The 16040-nt window shown below is 32.7% G+C and overlaps 1 protein-coding gene across 4 annotated transcripts; it reads right to left on the minus strand.

Moving 5' to 3' along the window:
• Window positions 1-7793: 7793 nt before the first annotated feature.
• On the minus strand, window positions 7794-15135 carry LOC111911322 (uncharacterized). Of its 4 annotated transcripts, XM_052766028.1 has the most exons (21): window positions 14833-15133; window positions 13913-14235; window positions 13797-13831; window positions 13334-13455; window positions 13078-13167; window positions 12823-12942; window positions 12676-12759; window positions 12490-12567; window positions 11617-11742; window positions 11409-11498; window positions 11275-11310; window positions 11125-11180; window positions 10895-11030; window positions 10366-10801; window positions 10197-10288; window positions 9629-10130; window positions 9400-9535; window positions 9257-9298; window positions 9005-9170; window positions 8832-8915; window positions 8646-8753 (listed from the first exon to the last, which is right to left on the minus strand). In XM_052766028.1, exons 2-21 carry the CDS (start codon window positions 14194-14196, stop codon window positions 8649-8651), a joined length of 2820 nt encoding a protein of 939 aa, XP_052621988.1. In that variant the 5' UTR covers window positions 14197-14235; window positions 14833-15133; the 3' UTR covers window positions 8646-8648. The 4 variants fall into 4 exon arrangements, with proteins under 4 accessions (XP_052621989.1, XP_052621988.1, XP_052621987.1 ...); XM_052766027.1 differs by having other exon boundaries at window positions 9629-10288; window positions 14833-15134; XM_052766029.1 differs by lacking the exons at window positions 8646-8753; window positions 8832-8915; window positions 9005-9170 and adding an exon at window positions 7794-7946 and having other exon boundaries at window positions 9629-10288; window positions 14833-15135.
• Window positions 15136-16040: the final 905 nt, after the last annotated feature.

A 16040-nucleotide genomic window follows, 5' to 3' on the forward strand; every position in this document is an offset into this window, starting at 1 on the left:
AGCCAACACAAAAGATGTCAAGTCCATTCCTTAAGGGACATTTAAAGGGACCAAAATACTTCTTGTAATGTTTTTGTAGAAGCTCCCACTTGATTAAACATAAATTTCTTGCAAAAGATTTGAAGGGCTTCTTTAAAGAAAAAATCACAGATTTCATGACACTTTTCAGAAAGTGTCATCTTTCTGTTCAGCACATTTTCAGCATTTGATCAGCATTCATGACATTCTTCAGAAAGTGTCATGTTCTGCCCAGCACTAGTAGAACTCGAAATATTCCCTTTTGTCTTCAAAAAATGGCTCCAACTTCATCTCTTATTACATCTTTGTGCAAATAAATTATTTCTAAAAGCTAATCTATTACTTTACAAAAATAAACAATAAAGACTAATTTATTTAATTATTACATACCATATGAATAAATAAATTATTACAACCATTTTTATAACAATAAACACAACAACATAAAGGTCATTGGCTAGTTTATGCACATCATGCAATATAACATATACAAAACAACCATCGTTTTTCTAAGACAACTTAAGGTGACAAAAAATGCATGTAAGTTTTTATCACATAAAATAACAAATATGAAGTTGTCAAAGAAAATATGTATGAACTTGTTTTTATACAAAACAAAGTTATCCATATTTTCCAAAAACTTAGATTTCCAAAAATCATAAAATCTAACCAAACTTGCAAGGTGGCTCTTGATACCAATTGTTAGGTTTTATTTATTAAAAAAAACTACTTTCAAAAAATACAAATAATGGCAAACGAAAGACTTGAGTTTTATAAATAACATAAACATTTTATCACTCACCAAGGATCATCTTGCAAGTAATAGAAAGATTTAAAGCACAACCTTAGAAGGAAGAAGAAGCAACAACCTTTGATGAACTTTGGGTCCTCTAGGGAGGCTTGAATTTTGAAGAAGATGGATAAACTTTAGGACACCAACAATTGATCAACATGATGTAATGCTAGTTACAACTCTTAAGCTTTAAGTAAAAACAAAGGTATGACTTAAAGAGATAATGTAAGTAACTTCTAATTCTTCAATACTTGCAAGAAGGTAAGAGAGTGAGAGGGTTGAGAGGATTTTCGGCCAAAAATATGCAAGATAGTCTACGGAAAATGAAAGCCTCTAAAGCCTTCATAAAGCAAGAATATTACCCACAAGTCCTTAACCCATTAAGCACTTCATGCACCTAAGGCTACTTAGCTCCCCATGCTTGCACCTTACCTATTTCCTTTTAATAAACAAATCAAAAGACCATAACTCTCTTAACTAAAAGAGTTTTGTCCATATATATACATATATATATATATATATATATATATATATATATATATATATATATATATATATATATAAGAATGGATAGTTTATATTTTATAAAATCTAAGTTTATAAAATATAAACTTTGTCTTTTGCTAACATACAAAAGGTTTCAACTAGTCCAAAAAGTTGTGCATGACTTATTAATTCATACCTTATGAAATAACATGTTACTTATATTGTAAAATAATTATTTCCATAAAATAAATCCTAATTTATTTATAAGAGTTTATGAATATTTATTAAAATCAATTTCTAATAAATAATCAATTGTATCAAGTTGTTGTTAGTGTGACCCTTAGTATCATATGTTATTTAGTAATATCATTTTAATGACTCTTGAGCATACTAGATCTTTCACTTAGGAGAGTTAATAAGACACATGTAATTGGGCTATCACAAACCTTTACATGTGGGCTGGACCAAGAAATAAAGGACCAAACTAGAAGGCCAATCAAATGGGCCAAATATCCCATTCAGCAACATCCACACGGTCCACGTGGATCTACAAATGGTATGCGTGGATGGTGCTATGAAGAATCTATACTTTTGCCTTTAGCCTCTTTTTGGGGAAAGTGTGTGGAATACTTTTGAAAAACTTTTTTGGTCCAAGATTTAAACACTTTTTTACTGGTTTTGGAGAGGATATGAGGAGGACTCTTGGAAGAAGACACACATTTGCTCTCTAAGAAGATTTTGAAGATTGTGGATTTCTTTCATCTTTCATCTTGAACAATGTTTGGTATCTCTAATCTACTTTGTTTTTCTTTAATCTCGGCCATGCTAGGCTAGATTTATGTTTGGTTGATGTTGGTTTAACCCATGGATAATTAGTTACTTTGAAGACTTCATATGAACTTGTGTTTGAAGTTCGTCGGAATGTTTTCTAGTTAAATATCTTCTTGTGTTTATTTGCCCTTGATCATGAGCTTGGATGAATAAATGTTTATTTTGTTGGCTAATTTCTTGGTTAAGTAATGGACCCCCAAATTAGTAAGCAACAATTGGTTTATATGTTTGTTTTCATTTCATTTAGACCATGGAAATATTTCCTCCATAATGATAATGTAAGCATTTGATTATGTTTTGGACTTGGTGACTCTTAAAACTTAATGCTAGTTGATTTTCACAAAATTACATGCTTCATTGGTTTTGTGAATTTGATTAAGAAAATGTGTTTTGAGCTCCTCTAACCATTTTAATAACAAAGAAGAGTTTAGGTGATTTGTGCTTATGAACTACTATAGCCAAGTTAAATTAAATCACAAGCGTTGTTCCATTTTGTCTAATGATAAGTTAACTAAAAAATTAATGTGGTGTATTCCAAAATTAACCAACTTCCCTTCATTATTTTAGTCAAATCATTTACTTTTTTATTTTTAATTTCTACATTCAAGCATAGTTTTAGTTTCCTCAAAACAATCAAAAAGATTTAAACCCCATTTTACTTTTATTTTTGTTTCACAAGTACTTGAACAAGTGAATTTCGTAGAGATATAAATTGAACCAATATATGTGGATACTATCCCATTACCATTATACACTATTTTGTGTGTAAGATTTAGGGTTATTAATTTTGTTGGCATCAACAACCACCACTAGTAAGAACTTCATCTATATAAGCTTACTACATCATGCATCTATAATAAGCTATAATTTTCAATTATATCAACTTATCATATACTACAAAAAAAAATCAACTAACTATTTATCAACAATGGCATCTTTCATCAACATAACAATATCAACATATCTAGATACCAAATCAACAAAGAAGGAAGCATGGTTACTCACCTTAGGTTTTTACTTAAGGATTAGTTCCAAATTCATGTAGTTCTTTATCAGCTTTTGTTTCCTAACCTATCAAAACAACAAAGCATAATTCAGTATACAAACCCAACAACATAACTAGCTTCTTAAAGTAACTTAACTTCATAACACCCCTTTACCTTTTCCATCATTTGTTCAATCCATATTTGATTTTGAACTTGAACATACAATTTCATCTCTTTCTAGTTTTCATACATTAATAAGCATATTAGCTTTCTTCTAAATTTCAATTAGTTTAACAATTTAGGATTTGATTCAAAATTTCCCAAATCATCACAAAAAAAGTTCCATTTTCTTAGCAACTTTCTCCAAGTTAGGGTTTAATTCATGTAACGCCCGCAGATTCGGGCTAGTCAATTTAGAGACAATAAGCATCAAAAATGAGTTTTTGATGGAAGATTTTTTAGAAGGATTAATCTTAACCAAGTTGTATTATATGTTACAAGGGTTCCGTACATATAAAGAATGCCAAAATCCGAGTTATGACCCGTCGAAGTTTTTCGGCAAAACCGGCACGGCACCGGGAGACGTAAATAGTGAATTTATGATATAGAACTTTTTAGCCTTAGTAATCTAAACAAAAGTCGTAGAATATATTAAACTGAGAGCGTCCATAAAAAGAACGCCCAAATCTGACTTCGTATGAGGAAGTTATGATTTTTCTAGGATTTAGCATAACAGTACACAGCCCGGAAATTCGAATTTTAGATCGGTCGATTTTCAGCCAAAATAATACAAACGAGAAATGAAGATATCGTTAATAAGAGTTAAACTATAAAAAGACGGTCGAAAACCGAGCTCGTATGCGAAAGATATGGACGAAGCTTAGTCTCCACTCTTCAAGCGCCGCGAATTCGAATACAGTATTGTAAATCTGAGATACAATGAGAATTAGCCGACGGGGTCAAAATGAAAGTTGTAGTACTCATAAATACCAATGTGTGGATATAAATAACGTCGAGAATAGAGTTCGTATGTTAAAGATATGGACAAAACTTAGTCTCTATTCTTCAAGCGCGGCGAATTCGAATACAGTTTTGTAAATCTGAGATAGAATGAGAACTAGCCGACGGGGTCTAAATGAAAGTTGTAGTACTTGTAAATACCAACACATGGATATAAATAACATAGAAAACAGAGCTCGTACGCGGAAGATACGGATGAAGCTTAGGGGCTACTCTACGATAAAATCCCTATAAATAAGAGATGAACTCTTCATAATTTTTTCACACCATAAGCCTCTCTTTCTCTCTCTCTCTAGCCTCCCTAAACCCTAGTATAGGGAACCTCCCTAGCATGAGAAGGAATCCCCGGAGCGCCCGACGGCTCCGAAAAGAAAAGCTTTCGGCTCGGAAATGCTGCTCCAGCGAAGCCCGATTCTTTTATAAAAAATCCGTTGTAAGTGAGCTACGCCTACACTATTTCTAATATAGCTTTTATTTAAATATAGTAATGTTATTAGGACCTTATAATAATAATTTTGGCTATTATTATGTGTTATATAATTGTCGTTATAATATATTTTTAACCACTCGCGGTACGGGGAATTTGGTTTAAAAGGGCCGCATAGGGTTGTTGGATTTCAGAAGTGCTATATGCCAAAATGGTCCTGCCCTCTGCTGTTTTATGTCTGGCCCTGTCTGTACATAGTGTGTGAAGAGTATTGTTTAACGCTTATATAATAGTAATAATAGTTGGACTATTAATTAGTCTCGGTGAATATTAGACTAAACCCTAGTGGTAAAGATACTAGGTTTTGTCGAAGGAAATTATTTTAAGAGTAACGAAGCGTTGTCTGAGTTTGGAGTCACCACCTTATCCTCTTGATTTCCTCTTTAATTCTCTTCAAGTTAGTGTTGAGGGACCTCCATAAATGTTTTCTTTTGTTTTAAGAACTTTTAGAAGGTATTTGAAGTGTTTATAGGAAAATATGAACCGACTCACCCATTTATCCATGTTGTTGAGAACTCAACACCAAACACGGGTCGTATTTCCAAAACATGGTCGTGTGTGGCCAAATAATCCTATTATAGCATCGTACATTGTTTAAATATATTTTAACACAATTCAGGCATTTAGACACCAAAACATAAACGTGGATCGTGTTTTGCGTTACACGATCATGTTTTGGTCCAATTTGTCCATTTTTGGCAATGTACCTTCCCAACTCAACTCTAGTTTAACCCCCCCAAACTTCAAATTCCCATAGGTCATCACTTCCTCATACGGACTCTGTTTTAATCGATTCTTTCACTCACGTGTTCTGCATCATCATGGATAAATTTTATGATCAAGATTTAGTCAGTTAGATCTCATTAGATCTAACTTCCATATTACCAAACATCGTCTATCAACTAACGGCTTATTGGTATTAAATCAGCAAATCTTTTCAAACAACATGACTTTTCATTATATTATTTTATCAGTGTATGCAAGAGTAATTATCATTCAACCAACTATTTTAAATGATAATCATACCACGGTTTACTTTTACAATTCATAAAATGAGGGGTTACAACATATTTAGAAACTGTCAAAAAAATTGAATCATACAAATATCCTTAAATATAGAGATGTGGTTATTTTTATTATTAATTATATTACTTAAAAGTCTATCTTGTCCTTTTTAATAAGTTTGGTTGAAGAAATCGATATTAATAACCTCCATAAGTGTGGTATGAGTAGAACTCACTCAACCCAATGTCACATCAGCTCCATATTTGTTTTTTTCTTTCATCTTTCCCAACTCACAATACATGAAAATAATATTTTTCCAACCCACTTGCCACATCATTATTTTTAATCTAATTAAATTATAAAATATAAAATTAAATAAAATATAATATGTTTTTAATTAAAAAAAGCTAGTATACATAAAAAATACACGATAAATAAAAAAACAATAACTAGAAAAAAAAAACATAAACAAAAAGACAACATTAAAAATAAAAAACAACAATTAAAATTAACAATCGGTCATGAAAAATTCTATAACTCTTAACCATATTTTTTTGCAATTTGTTGTTTTCGTTCAAGCACTCTTCACAAAACATCTCCTGTCAAGTGATCATGTAGGTTGAGAAAAAATTGCATGTCTCTCTCTTGTATCTCCATGTCCAACAATTTGGCTTTCCTTTCTTCATTTTCTCAATTAAGACACAATTTTTCATCCCGACATCGTTTTCTCTTTTTTGTTCACAATATGGATGTCGGCAATTTCGTTGACCAGGTCAACGATTTTATTTGGTGTTGATGCTCCGGGTACCGTTTTTTTTTTCCTTTTCATTGTCTCTGAGGCGGTAAGGTCATTTCTTGGTGTTGTTGGTCGAACCTGCGTGGAAATTGTGCATCTGAAGATGTTGTGTTGGCTTTGGATGAAGGAGTTTTGGTTCATTTTGAAGAATGAGGCATGGATTCGTCACCGGTTGTTTTTACTTACAACCATTTTGCATGCTATTTCAAAACAACCCAAGCTTTTTCATGAGGAAAAGATTTCTAATTACTAAGTCTCTGGTACTCGCTTTGTGCATCTTTTAGAGCATTGACCTCGGATCTCCTACTAGCAAGACTGTTTATCTTACGATTATAGATGCAGTTGAAATCATTGCATTTCTTTTGAAGGTATTTCCATTTTGAGTTTACTTGATATCATGTTCGATACGTATCACCCAGTTGAACATTAAAATGTTCTAAAACCGGCTCCCAAAATGCATCCGACCTTTGGTGATTTCGATGTTTTTTATCTTCAGAAACATCGACAAACGCCCTAGCCAAAGTCACCTCTTACTTTTCCAACCATTTTTTGACTTTTGGCGCTTTGTGTAGTCACGTTTGTTCCCGACAACTAGTTGTTGCTCATTGTTATCTTGTTCGAGAGCGCGCTCGTCACTAGAATCTGATGATTCTAAGTTTTGAGTATCTTGGTACTAGGATACATCGGGCGCAGGGCCAGTCCAGACGGTGGGCAACTCGGGCGACCGCCCAGTGCCCACATGTCTAGGGGGCCCAAAATTTCTGGGTTATGTGGTGTATACATATAAAAAAAATTATTACCTAAATGGTTTTTAGGGCCTAAAGTTGGTTCAAACTCAAACTAGCTCAAAAGATAAACAATTTTGTTTACTTGTTATTGCTAATCGAACGTGTTTATAGTGAAGAATAAATGATATTTTTTTTTAATCTTTATTATATTTGTCTTTAAAGGACCTTTTTTTCTATTTGCCCTGGGCCCCATATACGTTTAGACCGCCCTGATCGGGCGGAGAACTTTGGAATTACGTTTCAGGAAGCCCTTGAGAATACTGCATTTATTAAGTAAAACCCATATTATCATGTGGAAATGAAATGAGTTGTAGCTTTGTCACAGCAAGTATCGTTGATAGTTTGGGTTTTGTTGATAGTGTTGATATTGTTGATAGTTTAGATTTTATTGGTAGTTTTGGGATTCTGGAGAAAAAAATAGAATTTCTTGACTTGAACCGCCTTGCTTTGATTTGCGTTTTAGGATAGAACTGCCTTGTTTTGATTTTCCTTTGGAATCCATTGAGCGGAATTGAGAGAAATATAAGGAATTTATGGAATTATATAGAGGAATAGAGAGAAATATACACATAAAAAGTTTTAAAAAATGGTCAAAGTGCACAATTGATGCGCATGCTTTTCCTCAAGATTCTTCACCAAACTCACGGGCTACATAACCTGCTGTCCCATTTTTTGCTCGGTCCAAGCCCCCGTACCGACTGCCCAATTCATGTTTTCTTGAGCCACTCCGACCACCCTAAGATTATAATTATGTCACAATCGTTTGTACTGAATAAGTTTTTTATGTAGTAGTTAAAACCATAATAGTATTGTTTTTGACCTTATGTTTCAAAATTGGCAAAATGCAAAGAAAACACAATATATTGTTACCATTTCGTCAATTTGGGTATCAAAGTATTAATTTTTTTCATTGTTGTAATGATTAGCTCAATAAAATACAATAATCGATATCTAAATGGAAAAAGAAAACCACACTTTAAAGAATCAACCCATAAAATAATAAGATACAATATGCTGCTGTTCTGTTGTAATCAAAAAGGTGTTGTTTTAAATAATTATATAGTTAACGATGAAACAGTGAAAGATACATATGCTTTTTCAATATTTTATATACGCTTGTGGTAAACATAGATGTTATGTTGCATGTGTTGTGGGACATTGCCTTTTAATATTTTATAAACTTGGCCATTAAATAATTGGATAGTGGCAAAATCATGTTCTCATGTTACATTGTTCAGATCTCAGAATGATTGATGCTCAGAGCATGGACTTTTCTGAATCCTCATGTGCGTTCTTAAAGAAACATTAAATAACTCTCAAAAAAGTAAAGAATGTCTTACTCATTAACATGCTTCAACAAACATATATAAAAATAGAAAATCGTTAATCAACAAAAAAAAAATAGATCACAGGGATATTTACGTCTGTTTTGTTATAACTATGTTTGAACAAAATAGAAGAGGGATGAAAGACATATCAAGACATCTGTCAAAATGAGTCCCACAACATCGAAAACAAATTTTGGAGCGAATAATCCCCAAACCTAAAAAAAACAGTGGAAAAAGATTCAGTTGAGTTGAATAATTGTTTTTTGATATTTTTTTAATAATCATTTATATACCATCAAATGTCGTCTTTGGATTATGACACATAGAACAGTGAATGTGGTTGTTATAGCCATAATAAGCCCATATATCAGATAAACCTATATAAAAAAATTTAACAAACTATGATTTCAAAGAGATTAACAAAATAAAGGGTTAAAATTAAGTAAAACAAGTTATAAAAAATAACCTGAAATAATTGGATTAAGGAGTGTGGTGTTTGTTTGGGTTTGTTAGATGAGTTATGATGGTATGCAACAAGAAATGGAAGTCCAAGAGTTGGAAGAATATGAGAAAAGCCATAAGTCTCAATCGTTAGAAGGATGGCTTGGGGTATAATAGTAAATTCATCAAACCTGAAACAATTTCACACTTTACTTCTATTGTCTACCATTTTAGAAATTTTGTGATATTAAATAAAATAAAATAAAAAAGCACTAACCCAACAAATGCAGCAGCATACCGAAGTCCATCAAATGCACACCTTCATAAAGAAACAACTCACTTTACTTCATACACAAATAAATAAAAATATGAACTCCAAAAATCATTATAAAAAATCTAGAATTTCAAATAATTTCTTACCAATGACCAGTGCAAAAGAATAGAAATGATCCAAAAAGGCTCCATTGAGTAACAGAGGAAGAATAACAAGCTAAAACACCAATTTTAGCATTCTTTTGGTCCTCTTCTAGGCCTTTCAGCCTTGATATCATCCACCCTACAAAAACAAAAAAGTAAAAGATTGTATGAAATGGTTGAAGGGGTCGGGGTGGGGTAGGGTGGGGTGGGGTGGGGTGGGGTTAGGGGGTACCTCCAACAACCAAAGCCAAAGCAATCCAGGGACCTTGTCTCCCAGACAAGATCATGAGTGTAGAGCTCCATGTAGATAGCATAGCAACTCCTTTCATCATTGTTGTTTCTCCCCATTTTGCCCTTTCAACTTCCTCAAAAAACCGAAAAACTACTAGAGATAATAACTGTGTAATACCCATAATGTAAATTACACGAGGGATGACATTGCCTTTTATGACATCATATATGGGATGTGTCATATTTGATAAGTTACTTTCTAAAATCCAATGTAATGCAACTAGAATGTAACTAAATATACTTCCTGTAATAACAAGTTTCAAAACCAATTTACATGAAGCAATGCTTTTGTAAAGCATGTAGGCTAATATGATCAAAGGTAGCAATGGTGCCACATCAGCAACATACATCTTGGAGTCCAATACTTCATTGGAACCTTGCTTTGATAAGTTGAGTTCTATTGTGAATCTTAGGATGGAGATTATTAGAATAAATGTAGTTGCCTGTGAACAAGAAAAAATAAATAAAGAAAAAAAAAAGATATGAACAAAATCGTAATTTTTCGTTACTTCTAATATCATCTTCTTTCTCATGATTGAATGGCGTAAGCTCAGAACACCAAGAGACCCCAAAAGAAAACTCGTCATTTTTCCTTCTTCCACTATATCAGATAAAAACAAAATATTTTCAATGATGAGGATGAGGGCATTTACGTCTTTTTGCACAATCAGAACTTACATATGTAACTATTTGATAAGAAGCTACACGCGCGTGCAGCCACTAAAACACAGCTCACGATCAGCGCAAAGGAGACAGGACTAGTTTCATTAGGGGCAAATACGTCTTTATGTACGCGATCCACCTTCACGATGAAAAGTAAATGGACGAATATGGACATGAATAAAATCCCAAAACCGATGCCCATCGTCCTTAAATTAAATTCTGTGAACTTGGTGCGTGCCAGCTCAGCAACACTTGATAAAAAATTAGAATATAAATCTATTTGTGTTTTGAGAGAATCAAATGATGACGTGGCATGGAAGGAAGTTGAGTTTGAGTTTGAGTTTGACCAGGTGTTGACTGCTTTAGCATATATTTCTTCTACATGCTTCAAGTCATCAATGGAGAAGCCTATAACTGATGAAGCTGTGTAGACATCTATGTATCTCTTCACCTACGTGAATATCAGAAAAAAGGAAGGGCTAGAATGTAATTTTACAGACTTTAATTTTAGATTTTGGAAATGTATTCAAGTTAAAAAGTTTACCTGCCAAGAATTGACACAAAGTACTTTTGCATAATTTTGCATCCATTCTTTGACTTTTTGTTGACTAAGGCCTTCTTCAAGATTTTTCCATGTTCCAGCTACTAAACCATATAGCATTGGATTAACACCACCAATGCTGTTTCAATAAAAAAATAAAAACAACAAAGAAGTTTTAATTGGTGAAATAAAAATGATCAAATTATATAAAAAAAAATTTATATCATTTATACCTTCCATAAGGAAAGGGGATCCCAAGTAATGCTGACACTGTTGCAGCAAAATCAAGCTGTAGAGTTTAATTAAGTTAAAATTTTGTAAGAAAACTGAAAATCATTATAAAGAAAATCCAATATATGCATTAAGAATATAGAGAATCAAACCTGTTGAATAGAGCTAACACAAACCTTCCTTCCAAGCTGTGAATACAATAGAAAAATGAGTACTAGTTATATAATAATAGTAGGGGTAATGTTGTCAGAAAAAATTATTTAACAGAATAAATAGGAAATAGTACCAGATCTAGTTTACAAGATGAGGCATCAAACTCTGATGGAATAGGAAGTGGAGGCTTTTTCAGACTCATTGCAAAAATTGATGTTTCAACCTGTTATATGATATATAGATATATGCTACTTTTTAAATTATCATACCTTACAATTTACACAATGACATTTTAAGAGAAATACAATTACAAATTTACAAATTTACAAATTATTACATACCTCTTCAGGAGTTCCACCACCATGATCACCATTTATAGTTTGTCCATGATCACCCATAACAAGAAGCAAAGTATTTTCATGGAGGCCACCTTTACCAGATTGGCTCTGAAGCACTTCCACAACTTTCTGAAGTAGAAAAATGACACCAATTCAATCTAAAGTGTGAGAGAAAAGATTATAAAGAATATAAAGATAACTATATATCATTCAGTCTACTGTCTTTCAGATATAAACACCATGTAATTTGGCTCCCTAGATGATAACATATAGAGCTGAATGCAGGAAATAGCAACGTACTTCCATTTATTTGTGTGTTATTGTATCCTGCTTTCATTTATTTTTAGGGTTAATCTCGTAAAAGACCTTATAATTTGTGTTTTTTTTCCGGATTAAACCTCAACTTTTTTTTTTCTGAAAAAGACCTTGTATTTTTTTCATTTTCTTCGATCTGGCCCTTTTAGTCATCTTTTCCCGAAAAAAAAAAAAAAAAAAAAAAAAAAAAAAAAAAAAAAAAAAAAAAAACTTGTAAAATGTGAGGGTTTTTTCGGAAAAAACTAAAAAAGTTGAGGGTTTTGGCGGAAACAGTTAGAAGGGTGAGGTTTTTTTTGGAAAAATGACAAAGTTGAGGGTTATTTCGGAAAAAATGAAAAAAAATACAAGGGCTTTTTCAAGAAAAACACAAAATATAAGGCCTTTTATGAGATTAACCAATGTTACAGCATTGTATTTCCAACCTTTTTCGAAAAATTTAGCCAATTATAATTTATAGAATTGTACTTTCAATTTTTTTATTTATTAATGCTGATAGAACTTGTTAGATCACTTAAAATTTAATATCACCTAATTTACACAAGCATCTATAAGGGCATATACCTCCAATTGCTCATTATACTGCTCCAGTTTCTCAATCATTTGAGCTGAATCAACACCAAATATATGTCCAGCATGATCCTGTTTCATCCAAAATAAATCACCACCATGCTTATTTTTATATATTATATAATCAGAAACTACATACTAAAACATCATCAAAGTTTATTTCCCAATAAGGACACATACCACACCAAGAAAATGTGCTATAAGTACATCCCAATCATCATCATACAGGGTTGGAACTAGGTGACTGATACAACCATTATCCACCTGGCAAACAAATCGGTTACTTACAAGAACCTCAGAAATGCAAGAACAAAGTAAAAAGCATACCGTATCCAGATCTTTAACATTAAAAGAGGGGTAGGGATATGATTTATTGAAGTGATTGGGAAACAACTGTGTCCAAGTATCATCTCCCATCATTACAATTCGTTTTCCATTTGCAACAAGCTGTAGATGGAAATATAATAAGAAATGGGCATTGAGAATTTCTTAAGAAAACCAACTCAAATCCCTATAAGGAATTAAGGATCAGAAAGAAAAGAATGATGATACAATGTCATATCATGTATGATTAAACCAAACCTGATGTATAAGATTATCTTCAACAATTGCAGGGGCACCAAAGCTATTCCCTATGTCGATAAAAGTTGGAAGTCCACCTGTTGTCAATCCCTGAAAGAGTTGAAGTTAAAATGTGCCACATTTATCACTTGTAAGAAACAAAAAACAATTTGCAGGTTGCTGATTGATTAATGATTATAACCTATGGTTTGCTCCATTACATTCTTTTAACTACTCCCCTTTATAAAAAGTATGAACTATAGTCAACTATGCTCACCTTCAAACGCTGCAAACTTGTTGTAGGTGGATCTGCAATAGCTTTGAAGATCCTAGCAGCAGATTCTGGATCTGATGCAAGTTTGTGTAGCACTTGCAGTTTGTCCATCCATGGTTTCTTCTCTGTAACATTCCCACAATACCATTTCAATAAGCATCATTCCCTTCCCATGAAAATTGGTATAAATTCTATGTTGAGATAACCTCAAGTTAAAGTTAAGTATTCCCTCTTTATCATAACAAAACATAGATATCGTTTCTTGTGTTCATAAGATGCCCAATTTTGTTTAATTTTAGGGCTAAAAACTGAGAGGGAACAGATGGATAAACCCAAATTTCAGAATTGTGATTTGTGTAGGCAATCACAAATCTGTAATTTCTAGTTATGTAGGTTTTCTTTTGATCTTTCTCATCTCAATTCAGAGCTGTAAACTGATTGTGACATATTCAATGCATAACATTACCTTCAAAGAATGTACTTGGAGCAACAAAATCAATCCTGAAAACCGAAATGTTAAAAAATCACTTCACATGAGTAGAGAGGGAATATTTTTAACAGAGAGAGGAGAGAGAAGTGTGCCTGAGAGCATCAAGAACGATGATAACAATGCGATCAACTGCAGGTTTAGTCCAGCAAGTAACATTTTCATGGTTGCTTTGAGGAGATGAAACTGGAAGTCCACAGGGAGATTGGGAAACCTGTGAACAATGACTGAAGTGTGGAAGTTCTGTTCTTGTGAGGAGGAAACCACTGGTGAAGAGTAGTATGGCAACACAATGGAGAAGTAACACAGAGAAGAACACCATGAACACCCATCTCTGGTCACCCCAGGACTTGCTCCTCCACCACTCAGTCAATGACATTCCCTTGTAGACGAATTTTTACTTGTGACAAACCACAACCTATGCAATCAAGAAACAGGAGATAGATGTTGAGAAAAAAGCTTCAGTAAAAGCCCTACGATCTATTATTGCAGCCTCTGTAGCTCTTGATTGGAGAAGAAAATGAGCAAAAGACTTCTTCCGCTTCCTTTTATTTTTAATTTTGAAAACGCAGAAGATTTCGTTACTGGTTTGAACTAATTGAAGAAAAACAGGTTTATTGCAGAAGAAAATGAGCATATGATTCATCAAACTTTAGGATATGATCTAAGCTATAAGAAACAAACTAAAGCCTTCTATAAAACATGATCTAAGCTATAAGAAACAAACTAAAGCCTTCTATAAAACATGATCTAGCTATAGAAAACAACCCAATGCCTTCTACAATAGCAGAGAACTTTAAACTACGATGAATAAAGCAGCATCAATGAGCACCAGGAAACTCAAAATCGAGACACTTCTCTCAGGCATTTTATCAAACAGCTAGTGGGCCTTTATTGCAATCATCTTTTCAGCGGAAATTACAAAAAGAAAAACAGATTGGTTCAGCAACATCTACTAGAAACAATAAATTGCTTCAGCAACAGGTACTAAAAACAATAATTTGAAATTACTTACTTGTAGTTTGATGTCAGCAACTGAAGCTTTACGGAGGCATGATGGACTAGAAAACAATACGATGAACAGGCCTTCCCCTTTCTATTCGTCTCCCTTCTAATATTGGTTTTCTTTCGATTGGAGAAGCAGCGCCAATGAAGAAGAAAAAGTGAAGTCGATGGAGAACAAGAACGATGGCAGTGATGGTGATGGTTAATTGCGAACAAGCAATGTCAGCATATTGATCATCGGCGTGGAGAAGCTATTTTCAGAAGGAGCGTGTTTTTGAAAGAAGGGCAAACGAGGCTTCTTTTACAGCTTTGGATTTCATTTTGAATCTCGAAATTACTTTTAACAAAAACATAAAATAAAATTAAAATTAAAATACTTATGGCTTAAAAAGTCTAATTAAGTTATCCTGGTGGAAAAATAAATTTTCTAAAAAAAATGTTTGGATTAATTTTTATACGGAAAAAAATCAATAAGTCAATAAGCTATTTATTAAAAGTATTTGTTTTAACTTTTATATATATATATATATATATATATATATATATATATATATATATATTTGTCTTTTATAATCCAAAAAATGATAAGGGTTTTGAAAAGTCATAACTTATAATTTCTTTTTTGAAGAGTGATGACAAATTATTTTAAAAGTCTTTCATATTGCAAACACTTTGTTTAACTTATTGATTTTTCAAAAGGTAATAAATTGTTTTTATAAATAAAATCTGTCTTCTATGAGGCTACGAGGCATAAATAGTGTATCAAATGACACTCCTTCATACTTATTTTTTTAATGAACGCACTAAAAGGCTTATCAAATAAGGCTTTTTAAATATTATCTTTCTTAATAAACCCAGTAAAAACCTTATCAAATAAGACTTTAACTGTTATTTTTCATAATGAACCCAATAAAATGCTTATCAAACAAGGCCTTAAATATTATTTGGTGTTAGTTTGAATTGTTATATCAAATAACGGGGTGTATGGGATTGTTTATTTAAACTGTAACACCCTGTTTCGAGTCGTTTCATAATTCTGGGTCGAGACCCAAAGATCAAGTATCATAAGTATTCGGGCTTTGGGAAATAGAGGCTTAGACCTATTCGAATGTGGGTAATGTAGATTATGTGATCTAAGAGTACGGTTTGTGCTTTGGAGTCAAAGGGTAAAATGGGAAAAGTAGTGTTTCAGACTTTTTAATAAATTGTGGATTTTTG

This window comes from Lactuca sativa, chromosome 8 (genome assembly GCF_002870075.4).
Source record: "Lactuca sativa cultivar Salinas chromosome 8, Lsat_Salinas_v11, whole genome shotgun sequence".
Lineage (NCBI taxonomy): Eukaryota > Viridiplantae > Streptophyta > Magnoliopsida > Asterales > Asteraceae > Lactuca > Lactuca sativa.

Coding starts and splice junctions, on each gene's coding strand:
- LOC111911322 (XM_052766027.1), bottom strand. CDS start 14,196: ATGTCATTGACTGAGTGGTGGAGGAGCAAGTCCTGGGGTGACCAGAGA. Junction 13,456..13,796: donor TCCAAGTACATTCTTTGAAG/GTAATGTTATGC, acceptor GGAATGTTACAG/AGAAGAAACCATGGATGGAC. Junction 9,171..9,256: donor TATGCTGCTGCATTTGTTGG/GTTAGTGCTTTT, acceptor AAATTGTTTCAG/GTTTGATGAATTTACTATTA.